The 27,615-nt window shown below is 31.3% G+C and overlaps 2 protein-coding genes and 1 long non-coding RNA gene across 3 annotated transcripts; 2 read left to right on the top strand and 1 right to left on the bottom strand.

Annotated features, from left to right (window-relative positions):
• Positions 1-6,083: 6,083 nt before the first annotated feature.
• On the bottom strand, positions 6,084-6,909 carry LOC127741448 (uncharacterized). The gene is made up of 3 exons (XR_008002545.1): positions 6,830-6,909; positions 6,650-6,723; positions 6,084-6,144 (listed from the first exon to the last, which is right to left on the bottom strand). It is a non-coding gene; the product is annotated as an uncharacterized LOC127741448 (long non-coding RNA).
• A 9,513-nt stretch (positions 6,910-16,422) lies between these two features.
• On the top strand, positions 16,423-16,785 carry LOC107464163 (uncharacterized). The gene has a single exon (XM_016083080.3). It carries the CDS (start codon positions 16,446-16,448, stop codon positions 16,692-16,694), a length of 249 nt encoding a protein of 82 aa, XP_015938566.1. The 5' UTR covers positions 16,423-16,445; the 3' UTR covers positions 16,695-16,785.
• Positions 16,786-26,146: 9,361 nt separating this feature from the next.
• Positions 26,147-27,284, top strand: LOC107464165 (leucine-rich repeat extensin-like protein 3). The gene is made up of 3 exons (XM_021131671.2): positions 26,147-26,509; positions 26,776-26,874; positions 26,974-27,284. The coding sequence occupies exons 1-3, from the start codon at positions 26,176-26,178 to the stop codon at positions 27,282-27,284; spliced, it is 744 nt and encodes a 247-aa protein (XP_020987330.2). The 5' UTR covers positions 26,147-26,175.
• Positions 27,285-27,615: the final 331 nt, after the last annotated feature.

Genomic DNA, 27,615 nt, shown 5'->3' with positions numbered 1-27,615 from the left:
CTCTCACTGGCTTTTTCTTACAAACCTCACTTTGTTTACCTTTTTCACCATGAGACTCAGACAGACAAAACTAAAGAAAAAAAAACAAAATGAAACACATTGAATGAGAAGAACTTCTATTAGCTTAGGATAGCTGTGAGAACTCTGTGCTTACTTTCCTTGTCTCAACCTTTGGCCGTGAGAGAGAGAGAGAGAGAGAGAGAGAGAGAGGAAAAACCAAAGCTGAAATCAATATGCATGTACCTCTCTCAACCCTTCTCATCAAGCTTCTTCAATCTGAGCCTTCCATCTTGACTTTGGCCTCAAGAATGAATTTCAACCCTTGATGATTCTCTGATCCTTGACGGCTCCAACCTTTCCATATTTGCTTCTTCCTCTTCCTAGCTCCAGTAGCTACTTTCTTTCTTGGATGAACAAAAATGGAACAGAGCTTTAGCCACAGAAATCTTCTTCTCTAACCAAAACCGATCCTTTACATTTTTGGCATGAAGATCTTGAAGTTTCTGCTTGAAATCTCTCCTTCAAAGGCAAAGATTTTAGCCACGCCATGCTTTAGATCTTCCTTTTGCAAAGGCCATCATCAACTTAGCCTTTTCCTTCTTCATAACTTCACTGTGTCTCTGATAACTTGTTCTTGCTATCTTCTTCTCTGACAATGAAATGACCGAAACAAAGAGAGAGAAGAGAGAGAAGAAACAAAGAAACTTTCAAAGGAAGCAATGAATGATATTAAAACAAATTAATTTCCACTTCCATTCCCCTATGCATAAAGTAACGTGTGGTGCATTTAATGCAATTAAATTAATTTTAATTTTCTCTTTCAGTTACCAATGCATGTACTTAATTGAATTAAAATTTGAATTTCATAACCAATGGAAGTAGGTAACCGAATAGAGCATGCTCCATCCTTTGCTTTCTTTTCAATTTCGGACCAAGGCTTGTTAGTCTTTCAACCAAATTGTTTTGGGCTGCACATTGGTTTCCTGGCCCAATTCATCTTGCTATCCAATTAAATAATTCAACCACATTGCATGTGATATTTTTGCACAAAGGCTGAATACTTTCTTATCACATTGGGCTTCTATTGCCTTTTAGCCCAACAGAAAAATTTTATTTTTTTTGCACACTCACAAAACCATTAAACAAACAATTGGAAGCAAAATATTAAATTAACAATTTTTCTAATTAACATTTTTAAAATTTTGTTTGATCATCATAATAAATCAAGTTTTCCAAACTCAACATAATCAATCGTTTACCTACTGTTATTTTGGCTAACAAATCACCACATGAAGTCTTATTCAATCGTAAACCAAATTATAGTTTTCTAAAAATTTTTTGCTGTTCTTACTATCTATTATTGAGACCTTACACTAATAACAAACATGAATCTAGATCTAAGAAATGCTTATTTTTAGGTTATGCTACAAATTACAAGGGTTATAAATGTCTTGATTCCAATGGTAGAATTTATATATCTCGACATGTATACTTTAATGAGTCTGAATTTTCCTACCTTGAATTAATTCATCAATCTTCTTCTGCAAATTCTTCACAGGTTTCTCTCAATACTGATCAGGTAATAAGTTCTAATTTTCCGACTTTGGTGTCACATAATAAGCTTTGCACTACTCTTAATACTCCTTTTATCAGTACAGATTCTTTTATGCTAAGTAACACTAGCACTACCACTAATATTAATGATTGTCCTTCTCATACTACTAGAAATGATGATATAGTTACCACTAATAATAATTTAAATCATCCTGACACTCAAACTCACCAAGATACTTTTACTACTAGAAATGATGATATAGTTACTACTAATACTGATTTTATAATACCCATATTAGATATCCACATAGAGCCTTCTTCTGTTGAGAGACAAGATGATTCTTTATCTGAGTCACAACAATCTAAACCTTCTCTAAATGTACACCCTATGGCAACCAGGTCTAAAACTGGTTCTTTTAGACCAAAAATCTTTACTGCTACGGTTAATACTATCACCAATAGTCTAGATTATATCCCTAAAACACCAACTATTTCTCTTGGTATTCCACATTGGCATGGAGTTATGATTGAAGAGTATGATGCTCTTCTAAGAACTAAAACCTGAGATTTAGTCCCTATACCTCAAAATGCCAAAATTAATGGGTGCAAATGGGTGTACACAATCAAGAAGCTACCTGATGGATCAATTCCAAAATACAAAGCTAGGTTAATTGCACAAAGATTTCATCAACAAGAGGGCTTTGATTTTGAGCAAGTTTTTAATCCCGTTATAAGGCCAACTACCATTAGATTAGTTTTAAGTATAGCATTATCTAAAAATTGGATCATTAAGCAATTTAATTTTAATAATATTTTTTGAATGGTGATTTACAACACACTATTTACAAGTTTCAACCAATTAGATTTGAACAAAAAAGTGATACTCATATTTGTAAATTGAACAAGTCTCTTTATGGCTTAAAACAAGCCCCACGAGAATGGTTTTTAAAACTCTGTAAGACTTTGAATCTATTTGGCTTTAAAAGTGCTAATTATGACACATCTCTCTTTATTAGAAGGACTTCAGATTCATTAATCTACATCTTATGTTATGTTGATGATATAATTATAACTGAGAATAACTCTAATCAAATAACCTCTATGATTCAACAACTTGATCAAATATTTTCATTGAAAGATTTGGGACCATTAAGTTATTTTTTGGGCATTGAAGTTCAAAACACCAAATATGATATCTTGCATCTGTCACAAACTAAATACATAACAGATTTATTGTCTAAAGTTGGCATGGGAGAGGCATCTCCAATGCCAAGACCAATGATTTCTTCTCTGCGGCTCTTGTCTTCAGGAGCTGAAGCTTTTGAAGATCCTAAGTTATTCCGGATAGTGGTGGGTTCCTTGCAATATCTAACCATCACCCGTCTAGATCTCTCTTTTTCAGTCAACAAATTAAGTCAATTTATGCATGCACCCTTTCTTCCTCATTGGAACGCAGCAAAGAGGATATTAAGATACTTGTAAGGGACAAAGGAGTTTGGATTGACATTTCACAAATGCAATGATACAAGGCTCTATGCTTTCTCATATTCGAATTGGGCTGCTGATATTGAGGATCGAAGGTCAGTATCTGGATTTTGTGTGTATTTTGGCACTAATTTAGTGTCTTGGTCTTGTAGGAAGCAATCTACTATTAGTAGGAGCTCTACTGAGGCAGAATTCAGAAGTTTGATATCCTGTGAAGCTGAGTTAGTCTGACTTAAAAACCTTCTTCAAGAGTTAGATGTTTCCCTTCCAACTCCTTCCACTATTTACTGTGATAACCTTAGCACAGTTCTGCTTATGCACAACCCAATCTTGCATGAAAAGACCAAGCATTTTCAGCTTGAAGTCCAGCTGATTCGAGACAAATTGAGGGACAACTCCCTGCATATTGTGCATATCCCAGGGATTGAACAGATTGCAAATATCCTCACTAAGCCATTATCAGCTGCTGCCTTTGAGAGATTACGGGTCAAACTGCGAGTAGCTCTTCGACCATACTCCAATTTGAGGGGGGTGTGAAGGATAACAAAGATAAAGATTGTAAATCTTTATTAGAAATAGTGTTAGTTTGGTTAATTAGTGGTTTGTTATTAACTCTCTCTCTTGTGCTAGTATATATACCATAGTTGACCCTTTAGGAAGGATATAGCATTGTATTCATTTCATACATCTCTAGGTATTCATAAATCAAAGAATTCCTTTTCTACTTCGTTTTGCTTTCCTTTCTTTTCTCCATTTTTGATTTCTTGCTAAACTAGTTAGTGTTTCAAAGCTTCTTTAGATGACGGTGTTTGATACATGCATGTATGGATGTATCGTTGTACTTTATGTGTTAATAGTAATTAAGGTAGTGTTTGATTTTAGATACTAAAACTGAAATTGAGAGATTGGGATCTAATCTTATATTTAGTGATTCAGTCTTGAAATATAAAATTTTAGTTTTTTTAATATTTTCAAAAACTATAGACAAAAAAGACTGAAATTTTAATGATATTTAAAAAAAATATTTTTTTATTTAATTTTTTAATTTTAAATTTACCTCTTAATTTTTATATTTATCTTAAATCAAACATGATATTTAAAATATAACTCAATTTAGTATATTTTATACTAAATTATAAAATATATATTAAAATATAAAATATACTAAAATAAATATATTTATATATAAATATATAATAATTAATTTAGTAATTAATTTTTTGTGTGAGACGTAGTATTTATTATATCTTGATATGGTGTATTTTTCTTGTTCATCATGGTGTTAATTCCAATATGAATGCTCCTAATACTTTTTTTCCCCTTTCCTTAGACAAATCTATTAAAGTTAAGAATTATATTCTAGAGTATGGCATATGGGAAACGCAATCATTTGGGACGTCTACGTTTCAATGAATATATATAGATATAGTTTCTACAATTGGTAATAATAACTCGAATTGGTCTTTTTGTTAGTTCTTTAACAGACTAATTTAACTTATATTAAAAGACTCATTTGACTTATGTTTATTATCTATATATCTGTTTTGATTTGTTAAAATTTATGCCTATATATATGTTTTCATTAAGTCTGTATTACTACGAGAGATACGCCGAATATCGGTGGTTTTTATAGGGTTAAAAACTGCCGCAAAACAATATACCAGCGGTTTCGCAAACATTGCAAGTTAGGGATGGAGATTTGATTTTGCGGCGATTCTAATGAACCGTTGGCACAACCGCAGCAAATCAGATAACTGATTTTGCAGCGGTTGCAAAACCGCCGGTATTTGGATAGTGGATTTAAAAAAAAACTGCGGCGGTTTTAAAACTGCCACAAATCTATATAAGTTTTTTTAAAAAAATGAGACGGTTAACTGCCGCAATTTCATATATGGACTTATTTAAAAACTGAATAATTACATTTAGATTAAGGGAATGAAGAATTTTAGAGCAGGACAGGGGCATTTTCTTTTCTTTTTCCCTCTCTTTTCATTCAGATTGATGAAAATGATGCCTTTTTTCTTTCGCAATTGAATGTATGTAAGCAGGTTCCCTTCAAATCACTATAGTTTCACAATGCAGAAGAGCCTGAAAAATGGGTTAAAAAGCTAAACAAGTAAATAAAGGTGAAAAGACTTGGAAGAAGAGAGAGAGTCAGCACGTATATAAAAGCTATTAGCTATATAGCTAGTGATAGAAAAGAAAGATATATTATTAGAAAGAGAAAGAATTTCACATCTGATGTATGTATATAGGTTAGGATAATGGTGATGGCTTCAGTGGCTTTCTTGTCCACGTGAAGTAAGCTAAACATTCCTTGGGCACAAAGACAAAGCTACTACTACTACTATTTCACCTTTTTATATATCTATCTTAACCATGAATTAACATACATAGATATATAGCAGAAAACAAGACACATTTCAAGCATACGTACTTGATTACTTGTCTGTCTTTCAGGTTGGGTGATTTCAGCTTATTTATATCTAAATCTAATAAGCTCCATCTCTTTGCTTTTCTAAAAGAGGTTACTAATAAATTTATTCATAACACAAGTTAATAAAACCATCATGTATGTTAACCTGTACTTTCTTAATTGCTTGAAAATTGAGGGAAAAAGCTAATGAAGTATAGATTAGGCATTCAAAGCAAAATCTTTTAGTTAACAATAAAAAACAGAAATGTACCTAGGAATAAAAATGTTGGCACAAAATTAAACTCCAATGTGATACCTACTAAACCCAATGCTGGGTATGAGTAGATCATATCAAATTCAGATTCCACCATTCTAACATGTGTAAGAGGATTAACCTGATCAAAATCTTGAAGCTGTTTTATAGCCTTAGCAATTTTCTCCTGGTTTTTCTCGTCCCACTTTTTCTTTCTTTCTTTCTGCTAGTGAACATTTCATAAGAAGAAAAGGGAAATTAGATCTATTTACCAAGGGTAAGAAACCAAAAAGAAGACTCAATATTTTTCAAGATTGTGATTCTACCTTCAAACGAGAAGTTAATTCTTCTGTAAGAATCTCATAAATAAATTTGTAACCAATATGCCATTCACCAGAAGGATTTTTCCATGAAGTATTGATGATCAAAGATGTCCCTGTTCAACATTTTTTCATGGAACTCTAACCTCAGATAACAGCTTAATAATTGAACAATTTAAGTTCATTGACTAACAAGAAAAAAGTTGTGCAAAAAAAAAGACAATTGCATGCAAGCACACAAAGTTATAAAGAGGGAAAACGGAATGGAGAAAGAAAGAACGCAGACAATTTGGAGGAGGAAAACTTAAAGGGCTTCTTGTTATAACAAAGAATAAAGAATCACCAAAACTGTTTGAAAGAGTATTTTTTTTATCTTTAATATTAAAACACAATAGAACAAATGTGTTCCGAAAATATGAACAAGAGCATTGTTAATAATTTTTAAATTAATATCTTGTGATAAAAAAATTAAAATTGTATACAGCCTCATTATTTGAAGAATGTCAGACCATCACAACTTGCATATAAAGGCTATAAAAATGGTATATAGCCTCACTAGTTGAAGAATGTCAGACCATCATAACTTGTATATAAAGGTATTTAATATTCCAAACCACTAACCTGATGCACCGCAAATACAACCATCAGCATCAGCCTTCACCACCTTTGAGGTATCAACATCTCCACTGCCAGAACTGAAGATACAAAAAAGCAACATACATTTATTTTAAAAACTATTATAAACTCAAAAGTTATCAGCTAAGAAAAAACAACAACAACAACAAAAGGTTTTCTTTGTACCAATCAATGACATCAAGAATTTTGGGTTTCTCATCTAAGGTAACCTGCAATCCAGCAGCGGCCGGGTCTACGCCAGAATCTGTAAACATGTAGATCGAATAATTGAACAAACTTGCACTATCATGTGAAACTGTAACAAATAACACCAGAACATACAAGTACACCAGAACATGCACACCAAAATGCATTTTAAAACTGGAAAACTAGATCCCACAGATCCAGTAGCTGAAAACTAGATTGCCACCAAAACAACTTTACATTATTACTAGTATGAAAATTCATCATTTAATATAAGGACATAGCATACATGAATCTGATCATGAAGACAACAGGAAAAAGAAGAAGAGCAATAGTAATGCAAGTTTAGTAGTATATTGTAGCATAGCTCATGAAGTACACAGCACAGAAAGCAAGTATATGATACATTCATCACATAATGTGTATATTGAGTTATTGACACAACACAACACAACAACAACATCGAGTTTTAGTAATTAGAAATACTAATAAGAAGTGAAATGTTCCTTTTTTAAGAGCACTAAACGAAATAAAATACTCTGTTTCTCCTCCTTTATTTCAATATCACTGCTGTATTCAGCTTTCATTTATAGCATAGCTCAACAAATGCTACAAACACAGCTAACTACTACATCACTAACACTATCTACCATTAACAACTAACTACTCATGCAAGCTCAATAACTCTTAGTAGTAGTGGAGCAAAACAAAGTGCTATACACTTAATTAATTTGGAAATTAACAAAAAGGAATAATGTAAGGGCAATCTCCTTCTTAGGCATGTGTGAGGCCAAGAAGGTTGTCTCGTTCAGCTTGAAATCGGAGGAAGCATCATCATCATCGTCATGTTGAGGAGTGATTATTGAAGAACAAGGCATTGGCTTAGCTTTTCTCTCTCTGTGAAATTCAATCCCTAATTAATCAAATCACAAGAGTGTGTAGCTTCCTCACTCTTCAGTGAGTGTAGTGTCTGTTGCAGTGTGAGAAGATTAATGGTTATGATTACGAAGATGAGGTAGTTGGTAGTAACAATGATCGACACCAATGTTAGCACACCAATATAGTCCTTACAAGTATTTGCCAATGTTAGCACACCAACAACATCAACACCAATAGATTCTATTTTGTTAGCCCCAAACCACTCCAAATTAAATGCACTAGTGAAATCATCAACATTAAAAACATGAGTAAACTTACTAGTCTCAATAACAACCAAGGTTCATGACCTGTCTTCTAAGCTCCCCTTTCCAAACTCAAAGGGTATCACCTGATTCTGACAAATTTATAAAAATATTTGTAAAAATTATTCTCAAACTGCAATTTACAACTTGGTTTAGATATTGAATGAAATATACTAAAAATATTTGCTATTGAGCTTTCTCTTCTTCGAATAAGTAAAACAATCAATTTAATTAGTAGAAAAACCTAAGAGCAGAACTAGAATCAGGATTTAGAGTGAGCGAAAAATCTGAACAAAAAAAATACATATACTGCGACGCCAATAGCTCTGAACATGACTTAGCGATGTCAAGGAGAAGACATATGCAAATATTGAGGAAAATAGGATTCAAATTTTGTAAGTAATCAAAAATGAAAACAAGAAAGAAAGAACAATGTAGAAGAACAAACCAGTGATAGGGAGAGGCCGCGATAACTCAGATTTGCTCACGGTGGAGGAGAGGAGAACGGTCGATGGCGGTGAGAGGAGGATGTCTGGGCAGCAACGCGACTCAAAGACGGCACAAACGCACACGGGGAGTAGAGAATAGGGGTAGGTTGCGCACACCGTGAATGAGGGATTTGGGGTTTCACGCCCTGTAGAGTAGAGGGAAATGGTCGACAACAGGGAGAGAAGGTTGGGTTGGCAGCCATGCGACTCCACGGTGACACAGCGGCGCACGGTAGGGCAGAGAACAGGGGTTTGCCGCTTCCATTCTCCACAGGTTTTCCACTGAACTGATTTAGAGTGAAATTAGTATATTGGGTTAGGGTTAGCGGCGGGGCTTCATGAAATCGATGCTAATCTAGTTGATTCTGCGTCACATTGAAGAGATCGAATGCCATCCGCAGCTATCTTGGCTAAAGTGGGCTTTAATCCAATTATTATTTGGTGTAGCAAAAAAGCTACATATATATAGTGACGGATCCAGAAAATTTTATCAGTGAGGCAATATATATATATATAATATAATAATAATTTTTATAATTATACTATGGTATTATAAAATATGATTATTTCTTAAATTATTTAACTAACAAATTAAAACAATAAAATAATAATTCAAAATAATAAATAATTTAAAATTTCATTCTTCTAGGTTTCATACTTTGAAAAGATTAAATAATCTTTTTATTGTCAATACAATCAAATATCTCTCTTTCTATATATGTCACTAAATAATCATTTAAAAATTTATCTCCCATACGGTTACGGAGCCGACTCTTTATGATGTTCATAGTAGAAAAAATTCTTTCAACTGATGCAGTTGCTACAGGCAAAACTAAAGCTAACTTCAAAAGAAGAAACACTAATGAATAAACAATATTTTTTCGAGTCTCAACCAATTTCTGAGAAAGAGCACCAATCCCATTTAAATTTGAGAATTGATCATCAGAATGCACATCTAATATGAAATTCTCAAGTTGACTATCAAGTGCCAAAAGTTGAGTAGAAGAAAATTCTAATAGATAGAATTGAGCTAACTGGATCAACTTCTCCTTATCAAATGCAAAAAATGAGTGTCTTAGATTCAGACAAGCTATACATAGAAGCAATTCAGTATTCACTTCTGTAAAATAATTGTTGAGTTCTTGAAGTTGTCTGTCAACTACTTGATGAACATAATACCACCTAACCTAACCAATGCCATGTTACACAAAGTCACGGTCTCACAGACACAAACCATTCCTTATTTCCTTTATTCTCCACGACCCCACCCCAAAATCTTATTTATTTATAATATACATATGCTATAAATCTATAATTAATTGGTTACAGCCTACAGGTAAACTTAAAATTATTTGGTATTTACCACTCTTGAAAGTTGAAAGGTTGATTTATTGGGTTTCCAAATCCTAATTATATACAAGAGCAAGAGCCAAAGTGCAAGACTGAACTCCAAGACTAGGAGGACGACCCAGTAGCGGTGCGATGCCAGCAGCAACAGAAAAGAGGATCGTACCCTAAGAAAGAAGAGCCAGAAGTCCAAAAGAGATTGATGTTTGCTGAAGAAGAAGGTAGAACCGTAGAACGGCAGAAGCAGAACTAGACGCCGAACTGCCGAGTGCCGAAGCCCGAAGGAAAGAACGCAAAAGAAGAACAGCGACAGAACCACACAAATCACAAGCAATCAAGCAGTGACGCAAAAGAAGGCAGAACTTGAAAACCACCAGATGCGGTGCAGCGGCGATGCAAGGAGAAACCGACGGTCGATGGACTGGCAAAGACGCAGAGTAGCGGGTTGGCGACAGTAACTCTAGAGCCTGGAGGAGTGGAGGGTGGACCAGTAGAGGCTGGAGGCTGGAGGCTTGGAGCAATTAGGGATTTCAGATTTGAAGAAAAAGGGAGAAGAAGAAGCATCAGGGATTTAGAACTTTGAATTACTAATATATATATAAAACATGTTGTAGTCATTAGTGCATCAAATTCACGTTGCTTTTGCAAGGTGATGAGAGTGCTGTGGAAGCATCAAAATTGCCAAGTCTAGAATCAAGATAGAAGAGGAACATATAGAGTGGTTGTGAAGATCAATCCATATGGTGAGAAGTAGTAAAAGTTTATGATGCGTTGACATTGACACGACCCAAAACACAATACGATATAGAACATACTGAGATATAAATTTTAAAATTTTATAAAATATGGAGGTACACATATATAAAATATGATATATTTTTTAGAAAAATAGAATAATATTTTGATATTTTATTGATATTAAAATATAAATTAATTTTTTAATTATTTTTAATATCTTATTTTAATTATATAAAATATTTAAAATATTTTTGTTTTAATAAATAATAATATATACTATTTCTAAATTTATTTGAAAAATATATGTTAAGAATAAGGTTGGACACGCTGACACGCGTAATGGTGGTATTTAGATGTGTCTAAGTGTGTCCGAAAAAAATTTTATTTTTTATTAAGATACAGTTGAACACGGCAGACATGCGTGTTAGACGAATGTGGATAAGAGTTATGTCCAAAATGTGTTTGTGTCACGTAATATAACAAAGTGTCTGTATTTCATAAGTAGTAAAAGTGAATCAAGAAGAGTTATATATATCTTTTTTATTTTTATTTCAACCAAATGTATGTACTTCATAGGTAAAAGTGAATCAAGAAGAATTATATATATCTTTTTATTTTTATTTTTATTTGACTCTCCCTTCTTTTTTCTATTACTGCAGATTTCCTAAGTTGTTTTAGCGATATGTTTCTTCATTTTGGGTAGTACAACATTTTGAGATAATCAATGTTCTGAAAATCAGACTGGACTGGCCGGTTCGAACCGGTTCAACCAGGAACTGACGTGGAAAACGGTCCAGTCCTCTTCCTAAAATCGTTGATCTTTAAATTGCTGAAAAATTGATAAATCGGCCGGTTGGACCGGACTGGAAACCAACCAGTTCATGTGAAACGGCGTCGTTTTCGTTGCTGTTAAAAAAAAAAACCAAAATCCCCTCAACCCATGCGAGTCCTCCCCCGGTTACCCACCCCCAATACACACACACACCAAACACCCCTCCTTCGATAAACACATTCACCAGCAAGCCCTAAGGGTCCCAAACCAAAAATTCAGCCTCGTCAACGGAACCGCCGCCGCCGTCGTCGTCCGGCTATCAGTGGCTCCGTGGACTGTGGTAACTAAGAAGATTATAGCTGCTGCAGAAATTATTAGAAACACTAAAACCCCAACAACTAATGCTATATTGCTACTACAGGAATAGCTACATTGTTTTTCTTCTTCTCAGTTGTTTTGATGTGTTAGTTACATGATGATACAGAATTACATAGGTACGGATTTTACCTCACAATAGCATTTTCATATTAAAATAAAATGATTAAAATTAGATCAAGAATTAAGAATATCTTTGAACTTGTGATTTTAATTTACTGATTATTGATTTTGAATGTATTATGATTATTGATTAGTGATGAGTTGCTGAGTTGTTGTGTAATCTTAATGGAATCTCCTCTTTCTCTTGAATTCTGGAAAGAGCATCATGTGTTTGCTTAACCCAAGGCTCAATTATAATGCTGCTTCTGCTGCTATTCACTCTCTTTTCTCTTTCAACAATCACTCATCTATCACAATTTCTTCTTATCAATTCAATTCTTTACTCATTTCATTTCATGTAATCATATATATCATATTCTTTTTCTCTTCCATAATTAGTTGCTCTTTTTATTCATTGAAAAAATAATTTGCCTATTTAATTTAGTGTTATCAATGCCTTGCTAATGCTAATGCTTGGTTAATGAATGCTCTATTTTAAACTTTTGATATGTTGTATAATATACTGATTTTGTTGTTTTTAGTGTTTAATTTAGTGTCATCACTGTCTTGCTAATGCTAATGCTTGGTTACTGAATGCTTTGTTTTGAACTTTTAATATGTTGTATAATGTACTGATTTTGCTATTTTTATTGTTTAAGTTAGTGTCATCACTCATCACTGCCTTGCTAATGTTCTGTTTAATTTAGTGTCGTCACTTTCTTGCTAATGCTAATGCTGGTTACTGAATGCTCTGTTTTGAATTTTTGATATGTTGTATAATATACTGATTTTGTTGGTTTTAGTGTTTAGTTTAATGTCATCACTGCCTTGTTGAATGGTGTTGCTAATGTACTTGTATTGCTGTTTTAGTATTTTGATAATGTACTGATGTTGCTGTTTTAGTGTTTTATAATGTGTTACTATTTTAACGTTGTTGTTCGATAATGTACTGGTGTTGGTGTTGCTGATGTACTTTTGATATTTTAAGATTTATATTAAACTATAATTATATTTTAGGGTGTTTAATTATAATTTATTTATTATTTTATTCTAAAACGATTTTTTCGGTTGAACCAATAAACCAATAAACCAATAAATCAGTAACTAAAACGGTTCGATGACTGGTCCGATTCTCAGAACCTTGGAGATAATAGTTAATTGAAAAATTAAGACCCTTAAACAGTTAACACTTTATAGTTTGTTGTTCATATCACATTAGCGCGCCATAATAGTAAAACTTATCATATTATAAAGGTTATGGAAAATTCTATATATTTTGCAATTTTATCAGTTTTTTTTTCTTTTTTCAAACTTGAAAATTCTAGGAAAAATTATTCTGAAAAATCGTTAGGAAGATTTAATTATTAAAAAAAATTTTTAATACCAAAATTAGTAAGAAGAACCAAATCTTTTTATAATATTTAAGAAGACGAACCAAATCTTTTTATAATAAAAAGATAAATCTTTTTATAAAAAGTCCTCTTGTCATGAAAGGTGCCTTTGAAACTTAGCTCATATTGCTGAAGAAACAAATCCACTTTCCACTCCTCCATGATTTTATAGTCCCCTTTGGTGTAGAGTGGATAGTGAAGAGGCATTTGAAACTCTGAACAAGTAGTTGGATACTCTTGTTGGGTCAATCCTTCTTCAACAATTTTGTCAATAGGGTAGTACCCCAAAACATGGCAAGCTGAGTGAACAAGCCATCTAAGAGCCATTTAGAGGCAGTAATGCTCCAATTTTTGTTTCATGTGAATCTTGCACATATTAAACATATTTATATATAGGTGCACTGTGCACAACAATAGCGTATACATGAAACAATTTCGGACAAAATTAATAAAAAATATTAAGATATTTAAATATTCATTCATATTCTTGCTAATAATTGAATGGTAGATATTTATTATTTGATTATTTTTTATTAATTATTTATTTATTTTTTTGTTTTTGTGATCTTTAGCTAATGAGAAAAAAAAATACAAAAGATCATAAAAGTAAAAAATAAATAAATAATAAAAAAATTGTTAATATAAAAATTATAAAAATAAATAAATAAATAGTTAAAAATTAATATTTTAATAATTAAATTTTTCTAACGATTTTTTAGAGTAATTTTTTTTAATTAATTAACTAATTAATCTCAAGTGAATATTCATACATATCTATATAACGTTGAGAATCAAACAACATATATTAAAGATTATAAAAAATAATTAAGGATATATTTATCTCTTTATAAAAAAATTTGATTCTTCTTCTTAAATATTATAAAAAGATTTGGTCCTTTTTACTAATTTTAGTATTAAAGGTCCTTTTTAATAATTAAATCTTCTTAATGATTCTTTATTCTATTTAAGAGAGCAGATTTGTTACTCTTACAGCTGGCAGAGTTTGATTAACGTAATTGCACACCTCGTTGCATAGTTATTACTAATTCAAATATATTTGAAAGATAATTAAAATTAATTAAAAATAATTTTATTTTATATTTAATAATTACTTCTGAAAAAATACATATTAAATATAATAAGTAAGTACTTTTTGATAATATATACATGAAATTATAAATATTAAATTAAATAAAATAACTGTGATTATTATCTCGTTGCCATTACTGTTACTAATTATATATCTTCATTCAATGCCGTGCCTTAATATAGTATGTATCACATTATAAATGCACATAATAAATTTAGACTAACTTCAAAGTTTGAAATTAAACTACTTAATTTAGAAGCTGTGGGCTTCATTACTTCACTTTAAGAATATCTTTAAATAGATTAAACTATTAAAGTTTAAAACTACGATAATTATTGCATGAATTTAATTAAATTATAAAACTTAAGCATCACAAATAATTATTTCAATTATTTAAAGGCCTTTCAATATAAACAAAATATATTATTTTAACAGAACAAAGAAACAAGCAATAATAGGTATCTTTTTGTGTTGCCTTAAACAAGTTTTCAGTTATTTCTTGTACGCCAAAAAGAGTATTTTAAGTATATGTGCTTAAATGTAATGGAATTATTCCATGGTAAATTATAAAAAATTTAATATTATATCATAATATCATTTATTCTTATCAAGAGTATATTGCAAATATTTTTTTATTGAACAATTATAGTGTGATTACTCGTTTACTCTAAACCGTGTTTTTGATTCCAAACGTTATATTTTTTAAATTATCAATTTTTTTAAAAAAATCACAAATTATCAACTAAGTATAAACATTTCTAGCAATTATACGAATAAAATTTATATTATTTTATTTTCTTCTAATTTATATTTATACTACTCATCTGTTATACCTGATTGGTATTTTATTGTCCAAGTTTAAGAATCATTGTACGTGTCTTAAATAATTAACCTTAGCTTGTGATTTATTGTTGACTATATATGTATTAAATTAGTAAAAACCAATCATATGAGTTTTGAAAGTTGGTGGCGAAAGTGACAGGTCTTCAAGAACGAATTCTTCAAATCCAACCCCGGAAAGAATGTGATACCCTTTGAGCTTCTCGTTACAAATTTGCATTTCATCAAATCTATGTAATTATATATCCTTCATAGTTAAGTTAATTAATCCGGTCTCTAATAATATTTCATAGAATATTCCGAGATCAAATTGTGTTATTATTTAATTTGTAAACTTGTACGGACAAGAATAAATCAAATATTGAAAGGTAAAAAGCACCTTTCCTATGAATACTACCTCTCATCTATTACGTATATATATGTTCGTCCTTTACAAAAGAAACAAAAGGAATTATATTTTTTTTTCGTTATTACATTAATTTATTGATTTAATTCCATATCTGGCAAAATTAAGGAGTAAAAAAAAATTTAAAAGAACGCAAGAAAAATATGAGATTTTCAAATATATAATTTATGATAAATTAAACTGCCTTATATATTTATTATTTGAGTCATTATTTGGTGAATCATGCTTCTTATTTATTTACTCAACTAGATAAACTATTTTATCATTTATTCATCGTTAGAAAATTTTATATAAATGTAAAAAAATATTAAACACTATAAGAAAAATAGTTTATTGCTACATTTTTAAAGCGTGTTGAAAAATAGAAAAAAGCGTGACAATAGTTTTTTGTCATGTTTTTTGAACTATCAATACGCTTTTAAAAAAAATCATATTTATAAACGTGTCGATTATTCTATTGTCATATTTATTGATCTATTGACATATTTTTTTTTTTATCATGTTTCTATCTATTGCCAGGCTTTTAAAAAGATGAGTTATAAAAATGAATCATGTTTTAAGCAAATTTTATTCTAAGGATAGGCTCCTTGAATGATGTTTTTTGGTAAAAAATAAAAAATAAAAAATTAGAGAAATATTTTTCTTTGTTTTTATTGGTTTGAAGCTTGCTGTGCAATCCATCCTGCAAAGTGTTGACAAAGTCAAAAGTCAATGAAAGCAAGTTATCACACGCATTGAATACTAAGTTACTTGTCTTAGTGCAACTCAACAGCCTCATATAAATAAATTTGATATAAAATGCAAACCTTCTTCAATAATTTCATTTTATTTGGTGCTAATAACAAATAACTTTCCACAAACAACTGCCATGTCGGTGAAGAAATCTCTATCACTTAACGGAGGAAACACCATTGCCATCCTTAAGGGCCAGAAGCCGGCGAAGCGCGGCCGGTTCAAGCGGTGGTTTTCGTCGGCAGAGGAGGTGTCGTTGGAGCCGGGGAAGAAGCTTAAAGAAATGGACTCAAACAAATTGAAAGATGAGATCAAGAAGTGGGCTAAGGCTGTTGTAGCATATGCACGCCAAGTTAGTGGCCGTTTTGGAAGTTCTAGAGTCTAGAGGCAAGTGATTATAGTCGATCATATCGCAAATTCAATTCAATTTGTTATTTAGATTATTTTTTATTAATAATAAATATAGGCTCAATTGTAATTAGTTAATTATTAGTGACTAACTAATTACAATTGAGCTTATATCTATTGTTAATGAAAAATGATCTAGGTAATACAATTGTTTTTGATTTGATGGGAGAAATTGTTGATGGATTGGAGGGTTTAATTTGGAGAAGAATATTATGAGTTTTACATCAAATGTTAGCGGGAATTTGTGCATATCCGTTAGAGAATTGATTGTTGATGTATATATATCTTGGTGGGAATCAAGGCGTGGATCACAAGAACTATAGATACGATGAATTCATTGAATTGTACGGTGAATCTCAATGTAGGAAATTATGTGGGCATTATTATCTAGAATTGGCAATTTATTATTATATTTTATTGAACTTAGAAATTGCATGCATTGTGGTGTCTGAAATGTATTTCTATAAAAAAAAAAATAAAGATTGATTTTGGTTTTGTATTTGTATTTTTTGTTTTAATTTTAATATTTTATATTCTTTAATTTTGTAAAAAAATAAAAATGAGAATAAAAATAAAATTTTATAGTTTTTATTATTCTCTCTCTTTCTTCACAAAATATTAAAAAATTTATTAAAAATAAAAATATAAATCCAATACATCCAAATTATTGATTTAAAATTTTATAGTTTTTATTATTCTCTCTCTTTTGGTTAAAGGTATTTTTTTGATTGTGAGAAGTTTGTGTGTGTTTAAATTAAACATCTAAATTGATTTAAAACATTTTATATGATATATTTTGATTTATTTTTTAATTTTTTATTTATCAAAAATTTTAAAATTATTTTTGTCAAATAGATTGATTCCTTCATTATTTTTAATCGAAATTTTAACATACATGTTAAACAAATAAGTATATAATAAATTTTATAAAAATTAATTAGGTAAAAGAATATTATTATATAATAATAAAATTAGTTTACCTCTAAAATAATAAAATGATCAATCTGTCTAATAAAAATAATTTTTAAAAATTTATAAAAAATAAAAATTTAATAAAAACGAAAATGTCTAATTTAAAAAACTTTGAGAATATATATATTATTAGGAGTTATAAGGCAGTAAGTTAATTCAGCCTCTCAGTTCTGTTTTAGCAGCCCTCCCTTCCTGCAGTTAATCTTGTTAATTCTGTTTTCTATTAAAGTTAGTTACTGTGGGCTCTAGCTAATTCAGCAGCAGCTTTTAGTCACTTTTATAGTTTGTTACAGTTAATTAGCTTAGTGTATGAGTCAAGTCAGTGTTAGTTAGCTAGCTATGTACATATAAATTGTAATTCCTCACATGCTGTAATTTAGTTGCTTAGTTGAATGCAAGTTCACACTTTCTCAACTTCTTTCTCTCTACTCTTCTCTCTGTGAACTTCTCCTCTGAGGCCTGGTACCTTTCATGGTATCAGAGCCTCCAAGCTTTGCTGCTCATTTAACAATGACGCAAGGATTCATAGCAACTCCTATATCGATGAAACTGGATGAGAAAAATTTTTTGCAATGGAAGGATCAAGCAATCTCAACAATAGAAGGGAACGATATGCTGAGCCACGTCACAGGAAGAGGAATTCCTCCACAGTTTGTGCAATCGAGTGATGGAGCAGATACTGTAGTGAATCCAGATTATCAACAATGGAAGAGGCAGGATGCACTTGTCAAATCTTGGTTACTGACTTCGATGAGTAAATCGTTCACCACAAGGATGGTAGAGTATATGTTTACGCATCAAGTATGAAAAAGGTTAGAGGATCATTCTCCTCTCAAATCAAGGCTAAGGTGATGCAATTGAAAAACAAGCTCAGCATGCTCCAAATTGGAGGATTTGTGACTGAGTACGTATTGATGAATAAAGGCACAATTGATGCTTTAGCATCCGTAGGAGAGTTAGTAAAGGAAAGTGATCATGTAAACGCAATATTACATGGCTTATCTGAAGAGTATTCTTTAGTATATATATATATGTGCTTGCAAGATTGGAGAACATAACTGTTGCTGAACTAGAAGCATTGTTGCTAGCTCATGAAAGCATGCTGGCAAAGTTCAAAAAACCAGAGGCATTCACGCAAGCAAACGTAACTCAATTCGAAGGATACAATCAACAGATGCAAGGAAGAAGAGGAGGCTTCAGAGGAGGATTCAGGGGAAGAGGAGGAAGAATGCACAGAGGCGGCAGAAACTTATCCAATGAAGAAAGAATGGTTCAAGAATCTCATATGAACAAACAGTTCACAAGTGATGGTCAGTTCATGAATGGAAGAGGACAGTCCAACAGAGAAGGCAGAATGTACAATTCAAGAAACTATGAATATGACAGGCTACAGTGTCAGCTGTGTAATAAATTCGGCCACACTGTAAGGACTTGCGGGTACAGATACAGTAAGGATCAATATGAAGAAGAAGGTTATGGTGGAGAAGGTTACCACAATGTTAGCCACTGTCAGAACACTCAACCACATGCAAATCTATGCAATCTGATAGCAACACCAGCAACAGTCCAGGACTCCAATTGGTATACTAACTCAGGAGCTACACATCACATGACACATGATGAGAAGAATCTGATATAGAAGGAAGAATACTGTGAAAATGAGCAAGTAGTAGTTGGCAATAGAACAGGTTTGCATATCTCTTTTGTTGGAAACTCTTATTTCAAGATTGACTTGAGCTATAAGCTACCGCACATGAGAAACTTGTTGTGTGTGCCTGAAATTACAAAGAACCTAATGAGTACGCATAAATTGTGCTGTGGTAATCAAATTTTCTTTTAATTTCATGATGATAGGTGCTATGTAAAGAGTAAAGACACTGAAAAGATTGTGCTTGAAGGCACTGTGGAAAACGGCCTTTAGGTAGCGTTTGTTTTCAGGTACTGAGACAGAGACTGAGAGACTGAGACTTAGTATCGTGTTTGTTAGTTCAGAGACTGGTACTAAAATTTATGTCTCTGTCTCTAAAATTTCAGTATTTCAGTACCTCCAAAAAGTAGGGACACATGAGACTGAAATTTTTAGAGATGGAGACTGAAACTTTAATAACATTTTATACCTAAAATACTTTCATTTCAATTAATTAATTCCAATTTTACCCTTTGTGCAAATTAAATTAGAGTTTCATTCTTGTTTCAATTCCTGTCTCCTATTTTGCACCAAACAGAATACTGAGATTTGTTTCAATCTCTGTCTCTTAGTCTCAGTCTCTCAGTCTCAGTCTTTCTGTCTCTGTCTCTCCACCAAACGCTACCTAATAGATTTCCTAGTATTAACAAGCTGCAAGCACCAACTAGTTATGCTGCTGCATATGCTACTGTAGTAAGTAATAGCAATAAAAGTGATTCCCTTGTTTGGCATGCTAGGCTAGGACACCCTAACCATGTCGTATTGTCAAAAATACTAAAAGTCTATAAGCTCTCACCTATACCAGTCAAAATAAATTGCTCAGCCTATTGTATTGGGAAGTCTCATCAGCTCCCATTTCTTTCCTCACAAACTGAGTACACACACCCTTTAGACCTTGTATACTCAGACATTTGGGGCCCTGCCCCAGTGCCAGATAACAATGGAAACTGGTATTATATTAATTTTTTTGATGCCTTTTCAAAATACACTTTGCTTTATCTAATTAAGTCCAGAGCTCAATTAAAAATAGTCTTTGAAATTTTCCAACAAAAAGTTGAATTGCAGTTGAACACTAAGCTTAAAATATTGCAAAGTGATAATGCAGCTGAGTATAGAAGTCTGTCAAAAATTTTGCAGGATAAAGGAGTTCAGCATAGGTTTGCTTGCCCTCATATTCATAAACAAAAGGGTTCTGCTAAAAGGAAACACAGGCATGTGGTAGAAATGGGACTCACCTTATTGGCAGGAGCTTCAATGCCTACAAGGTTCTGGGGAGAAGCCTTCTGCATAGTAGCAAAACTAATCAACATCCTTCCAACACTAGTTCTAAATGGTATATCTCCAGTTGAGAAACTGCTTGGCAAGCAACCCTCGTATGACCAACTCAGAGTGTTTGGATGCCTCTGCTTCCCATATCAGAGACCATATAACAAGCATAAACTGGACTTTAGGTCCTCTCCTTGCACATTCTTTGGGTATAGAACTGATAAAAAAGGCTATAAATGCCTTACTCAACAGGGAAAGGTCATCATCACACCAAATGTGGTGTTCTTTGAAGATCAATTCCCATTTAAGCAAGCTAGTCAAAGTTTCAAGACAACAACAGACCTTGTCCTAACAAAATACCTCAAACAATATCTCTCAGTATCCCACCTCATAATAGTTCTTTGAACACTTCAACACAAGTGCCTTTATTACATCAGTCAAAACAACCAACAACAACCTTTAACAACTATCAACCCTGCCTCCCTACAGTCACACCCTTCTAGCAGCCTGCAAGAAATCAAAGCACCAGTAGCAACTTCTTCAGTCCCAACTCCTATTCCCATCAATGACATTGAAATTGTTCTCCCTTTAACTAACCCTAAACCTAGAAACACTACACTCACCCAAAACACTCATCCGATGATGACAAAAGGCAAAGTAGGAATTGTCAAGCCAAGGCTGTTCTTAGCAAATGTAGAGCCAAGGAATGTTAAACAAGCACTCAAATTCCCTGAGTGGAAGGAAGCAATGGATCTGGAGTATGAGGCCCTACTCAGGAACAATACTTGAAAGCTGGTGAAGCTCCCACCTAATAGAGAGGCAATTGGAAGTAAATGGGTGTTTAGGATTAAGTATAATGCAGATGGTTCACTTCAGAAGCACAAAGCCAAGTTGGTTGCTCAAGGCTTTGCTCAAAAATCAGGTTTTGACTTCAAAGAAACCTATAGTCTAGTTGTTAAGTCCACCTCTATTAGACTGCTGCTATCAGTTGCACTATCAAGGTCCTGGACAATAAGGTGGTTAGATGTAAATAATACCTTCTTGCATGGTAATTAGTTGAGGAAGTATATATGAGGCAGCCCCAAGGATATGAGCAAGGAGATCCCTCATTCGTATGCAAACTTAATAAGGCTTTGTATGACTTGAAACAAGCATTCAGGGAGTGGTACTATAAGCTTGCACATGGGTTAAAAGAACTAGGATTTGCAGCTACAAAATCTGACATAGCAGTGTTCACTCGTGATACAAATCACTTAAAAACATATGTCCTAGTATATGTAGATGATATCATTGTAACATGTGAATGTGATAACTCTATTAGTTAAGTGATCAAACAGTTGAATTGCAAGTTTACTCTAAAAGACCTAGGTGATCTGCACTACTTTCTTGGAATTCAAGCCACAAAGACTAAGAGTGGAAACTTAGTGTTTATTCAGCAAAAATATATTGAAGAAGTAATGAAGAAGGCTGGTATGGTGGGATGCACAGCCTATTACACTCCTCTTCCCTCTACAACAAAAATCTCTGCTCTTGGAGGGTCAAACTTCCATGATCCAAGTCTGTATCGCTCTGTCATTGGGAGCTTGCAATATCTAACCATTACCAGGCCTAAAATCAGCTTATGTGTCAATAAACTTGCTCAGTTTGTTCAATCTTTTCTGGATTCACACTGAAAAATGGTGAAACGTGTGCTGAAGTACAACATATCATGGCCTGCACCTCAAGAAGGACTCTGCAATGAACACTGCTATGAAAATCACTGCTTACAGTGATTCTGACTGGACTGGTAATCCTGATGATAGAAAGTCAATCATTGGTTATTGTGTGTTTCTTGGCTCAATCTGGTGTCCTAGGCTTTGAAGAAACAAACAGCTGTAGCTAGGTCCAGTACTGAGGCCGAGTACAGGAGTATGGCAGAGACAGTAGCAGAGTTAGTATGGATAAGGAACCTAATGGCTGAATTAAAGCTAGCTATCTCTGAAGCACCAATGGTGTATTGTGACAATTTGAGTGTTGTAATGTTGGCAGCAAATCCAATCCTCCATTCCAAGTTAAAACATTTTGAAATAAACCTCCATTTCGTTAGAGATCATGTCAACAACAAGGAAGTTCAAGTGAGTCATATCCCAGACTCAGTGCAAGTGGCCGATATCTTCACAAAAGCAATATCCTCTGAGACTTTTCTACACTTTCGAACCAGGCTGAACATTTGTGATTAACAAGCAGTTGCAAGTGCTGAAGAAAGGAAAAACTAACGATGATGTTAGGAGTTATAAAGCAGCAAGTTAACTCGGCCTCTCAATTCTGTTTCAGCAGTTCTCCCTCTCTGCAGTTAATTTTGTTAATTCTATTTTTTGTTAAAATTAATTACTGTAGGTCTAGCTGACTCAACAACAATTTCTAGTCACTTCTATAATTTGTTACAATTAGTTAGCTTAGTGTATGAGTCAAGTTAGTGTTAGTTAGCCAGCTATGTACATATAAATTGTAATTCCTTACATGCTGAAATTCAGTTGCTTAGTTAAATGTAATGCAAATTCACACTTTCTCAGTTTCTCTGTCTACTCTTCTCTCTCTCGCTGAACTTCTTCTCTAAGACCTAGTACCTTTTATATATAATTGTCATTAATTACGTGCACATTTTTATTTATTTTTTTTATAAAATCAAAAACTGACATAATTAATTTTCCTATGAACATATATAACACATGGATATCTGATTGTCATTAATTACACGATGTATTGATCTAATGTTCTTTCACATATACTTTAGTTGTTAGATTATTTAAATTGGAATCTACTACTTCGACTATGCTAGGTTGCCAGAAAGCATTATTGATATAATATTGTGGTTTCCGTATTTTGAAAAGACAAAGTTAAAAAAATATAAAATTCCAAAAGCAAAAATAGGTGAATTAAAAATATATATTCTTACTTTTCGCTAATGAAAAAAGTTAATATATTAGTCTGGATAAAGTATTGCTCAATTAAAAATTTAATAAAATTATAGAGATGGATATAATAATTAAATTTAAATTAAATTCTAATTTAATATCTAAGGTATGAAATGTCTTTTTTTTTGTCTAACACTTTATTGTGTCATTTTTGTTTCTTTTTATTCAAAATTAAAAATTTTTTATTTAAAATTCATCTTTTTCTATTATTATAATTTTTATCGTATATATTATTCTATCAATTTTATTACCAAATTACTACACTCATCAGAACGACTGCCACAATTATTATGTGATTATTACTAATTTACTACTACTTAAAATTAAAGAAATTGATGACGAAAGAAAAGAGGATATATTTAGAAGAAAAAAATGAGCTAAAAAATAAAATAAAATAAAATAAAATAAATAAAAAAAAGTCATTTCAAAGAAGGTTAAACAAAATTATTACTTAATCCTAAATATTAGTTTATCTTTATGAAGTACGAACACATTTTAGACACACAGTTATCGATATTCGTTCGATATACATATCTGTTGTGTTTAACTGTATCTTATTAAAAAATAAAAAAATTTCTTTAAATACGCTTGAATACACACTTAAATACCATTACGTATCAACATGTTCAACCTTATTTTTAATATGTATTCTTGAAATAAATTTAGAAATAGTATATATTATTATTGTTTAAAACAAAAAATATTTTAAATACTTAATATAATTAAAATAAGACATTAAGAATAATTAAAAAATTAATTATGATTTGTCTAAAAAATATTTTATATTATATATATGTGTGTTCCTGTGTCTTATAAAATTTTAAAATTTATGTATCACTATATTACATATTGTGTCGTGTCTCGTATATCAGTCTCCGTATATCATAGATTTACACTATTAATATATTTCTTTCTTAATATACTTGACTCTTAGCTTTCTATATTGGCTAGATAATTGACTAAACCTTCATAATATAATAATTTGCTTGTGAGAGAAGGTATAGATGTTATGATGGATTCCTAACATTATTATAAGAAGGTATTGATGAATCACTACATTCCATTCAAGCCAGAGAGTTACAACATGATTAACCCAAAGCTCTACCTTCTCTTTATTCTTCTTTTTATTTTTCATTTATTCTCTCTTGTCTTGACACAAAAAATATCTGAGGGTAAGTATGATCGTTTCTTTTCATTTCAATTTTGCACTCAAACAAAATAGTCGTACTATATATTGAATAATTTTTTCCATCAATTTTATGTAAAAAATAATTACCCGTAAATTAAAAGTAATTGTATCTTAAACTTTAGTTTTACAGAATTCCATGTTAATACTATATCTTGTTATATCCTTTATATACTTAAAAAAATAATGTAATATATTTATTTAAAATATAAATATTTTTTCAATTATATATATATATATATATTAATATATGCATCATTAAAAAATCTTCATTATTTCTCAGAATTATGAATAATATATATAGATATAATACCAATTAATTTGGTCCATGAGGTTTTCACTAAGTAATCAAATTGATTTTTGAATTTTAAATTGATTAAATTAATATTATTATGACTAGCCATTAAACTAGTTGATACGATACTAAAAATGATGCATTAAAAATGAGGAAAATAAAATATATTTTTAAAAATATTGGATGAATGTCAATTATTTTTTTTAATCAAGTTCCGACTAAGTCTCTAAAATATTATTTTAAAAGAAATAAAAACAAAAAAACTTTTGGAAAAAAAAAATTTCTTACAACTAACATAAAAATGTTTGAGAAAACTATTTTATAAAAACACAAATATTTTATATAAATAATAGTGGTGTGAATAAGAGAAGAAGAAGAAATATGTTGAGAAGGAAGAAAATGAAAAGAAAGAAAAAAATCGCAATAACGGTGAAGAAGGAAAAAAAAAACATATTAGGAGACAAAATAAAAAGAGGAGAAAAGAGAGGAAAAAAGAAAGAAGAAGGCGGGAGGAAGAAGAAGAGAAAATAAGAGACTGAAGAAAAAGAAAAAACACTAATTTTATGTTTTGGACTTTTTGAGATATTTGATTTTGAATTTAATTTAATAAAAAATGACTTATCACCTAACAGTACTCTTATATTTTTAGTCTTTTATATAATATAAAGACCAAGAAAAACACATTACATTAAAATTGCCTTTACTTAAAATATAAATCCTAGAGTTAAATTTATGGTAATCAATAATAGAGAAAATAAATTACATTTCTAATTGATAATTGAAATTATTTTAACTTTGCATCTTACCTAAATATATCCATTCATTTCTTTTTAAGCAACAATTGTCTGCAATTTTTTTTAGTAATATTAAGAATATAAAAAAATAATTTAAATTTATCTTATTTAATATTTATTAATTTTAACAATAATTAATAAACATTAAATAAGATATTAAATTTTTTTAATTGATTTTGTTATCAAATATTTCTCTTTCTTTTGGAATTTTTTTTCCATTTTTAAGCTTTTTAATTTCGTTAATTTTTTTTCCTATTCTATTTATTTAGTTAGCTATTATCTCATTTATCACCAAGGCGAATTTATGATATATCCAATGGGATTAGAACCAATTCCTGTGCCGCCTCCGGGTTCACCTCCGCCACCCCCTCCACCTCCAGATTGGCCGCCTCGTCGGCCGCGTCCTGGTCCACCTCCTCGTCCTAATTTGCTACCTTATCATACTGATTTGTTGGGTTACCATTCTAATGCCTTTCAAGGGATTAAGAAAAACCCTATATATACGTCTCACCTAGTTGGTTACTATCCTTATTATGATTATCAACCTTATATTCCTTTTCTGGTGCCTTCAACTACAAGCAATCACTATACTCATACATCTACCCCTCCTGCCTTAATAAGCATGCAAGATACTATTGGTAAGAAATTCTAATATTTAAAACTTATTTTCTTTCTGCCATAGTCTTTTATATTACAAGTATAACTTCATCTTAAAATGTTACTTATTATAGGTAACATATATATGCCGAGAGTTTAATTTTAATGTATTGAAAATTTATATAAAAAAAAATACGATAATCTAATTAGATTCATATGTTTAGATAAATTTTTTGAATAATAAATTTAAAAAATAATTATTTTTATTGATATAAAAATATACAATTAATCATTTATGTAAATGTAGGGGTAGAATACTTTGACAAGGATGTGAGAAACAATTTCAAGCATCCAACATTGTTGAAGGATTTGGAAAGAGGACAAAGACATGACCCTGCATATGTAGGTATGGTGAATTTCCAAATAATCTTGATTGCTTCTTAAAATAATTAATGATCATTCCAAGGACATTCCATGGATTATTCCTTCTTTATTACTCCTTTAGTTAGAGATGATCCCAGTTACTACTATCAAGGAGGAATAATGGTGTATCCAATGGAAACTGAACCAATTCCGACAGTTCCATATCCAAATCCAGAACATCCTTCTCCGATTCCAACTATACCAATTTCGCCTCCGCCTCTGCCTCGCCGTCCCCGTCCCCGTCATCGTCAACCTCCTAGGCTACGAAAAGTTAAAAGAAACCATGAATATCAACCTTCTATTTCTTCTTTGATGTCTTCAACTAAAAGAAATCACTATACTCATTCAGCTACGTACCCATCAAGCCTTAAGCATGGTAGATTTTATTGGTGAGACATTCTAATATATTTATTAAAACTTAATTTCTATCTTTTCTTTTTCTCCCCTAGCTTCATTATTATATAAAATTTGAAAGCATAATTTCATACTAAAAAGGCTTAATCACTCTTATGATCCTTATAATTTTATCCAATTTGTAAATAAATTTGTATACCTTTTTTCTTTTTAATTAGATTCTGTTTTTAATTTTGTAATTAGATTTTTTTTATGTTAAAAATATTAACAATAACAGGATATTTCTCTCAAAAAATATATAGTCAAAGATTTAATTAGATTCATAATTATGAATACTTTTAATTTGCAAAAAAATATTTAATTAACTCTA

The sequence above is a fragment of the Arachis duranensis genome, chromosome 9 (assembly GCF_000817695.3).
Source record: "Arachis duranensis cultivar V14167 chromosome 9, aradu.V14167.gnm2.J7QH, whole genome shotgun sequence".
In the NCBI taxonomy this organism is placed as follows: Eukaryota; Viridiplantae; Streptophyta; class Magnoliopsida; order Fabales; family Fabaceae; genus Arachis; species Arachis duranensis.
Note: the sequence above shows the minus strand (reverse complement) of the source record. Positions and strands in the feature narration are given on the sequence as shown.

Coding starts and splice junctions, on each gene's coding strand:
- LOC107464163 (XM_016083080.3), top strand. CDS start 16,446: ATGTCGGTGAAGAAATCTCTATCACTTAACGGAGGAAACACCATTGCC.
- LOC107464165 (XM_021131671.2), top strand. CDS start 26,176: ATGATATATCCAATGGGATTAGAACCAATTCCTGTGCCGCCTCCGGGT. Junction 26,510..26,775: donor AAGCATGCAAGATACTATTG/GTAAGAAATTCT, acceptor ATGTAAATGTAG/GGGTAGAATACTTTGACAAG. Junction 26,875..26,973: donor ACATGACCCTGCATATGTAG/GTATGGTGAATT, acceptor TTACTCCTTTAG/TTAGAGATGATCCCAGTTAC.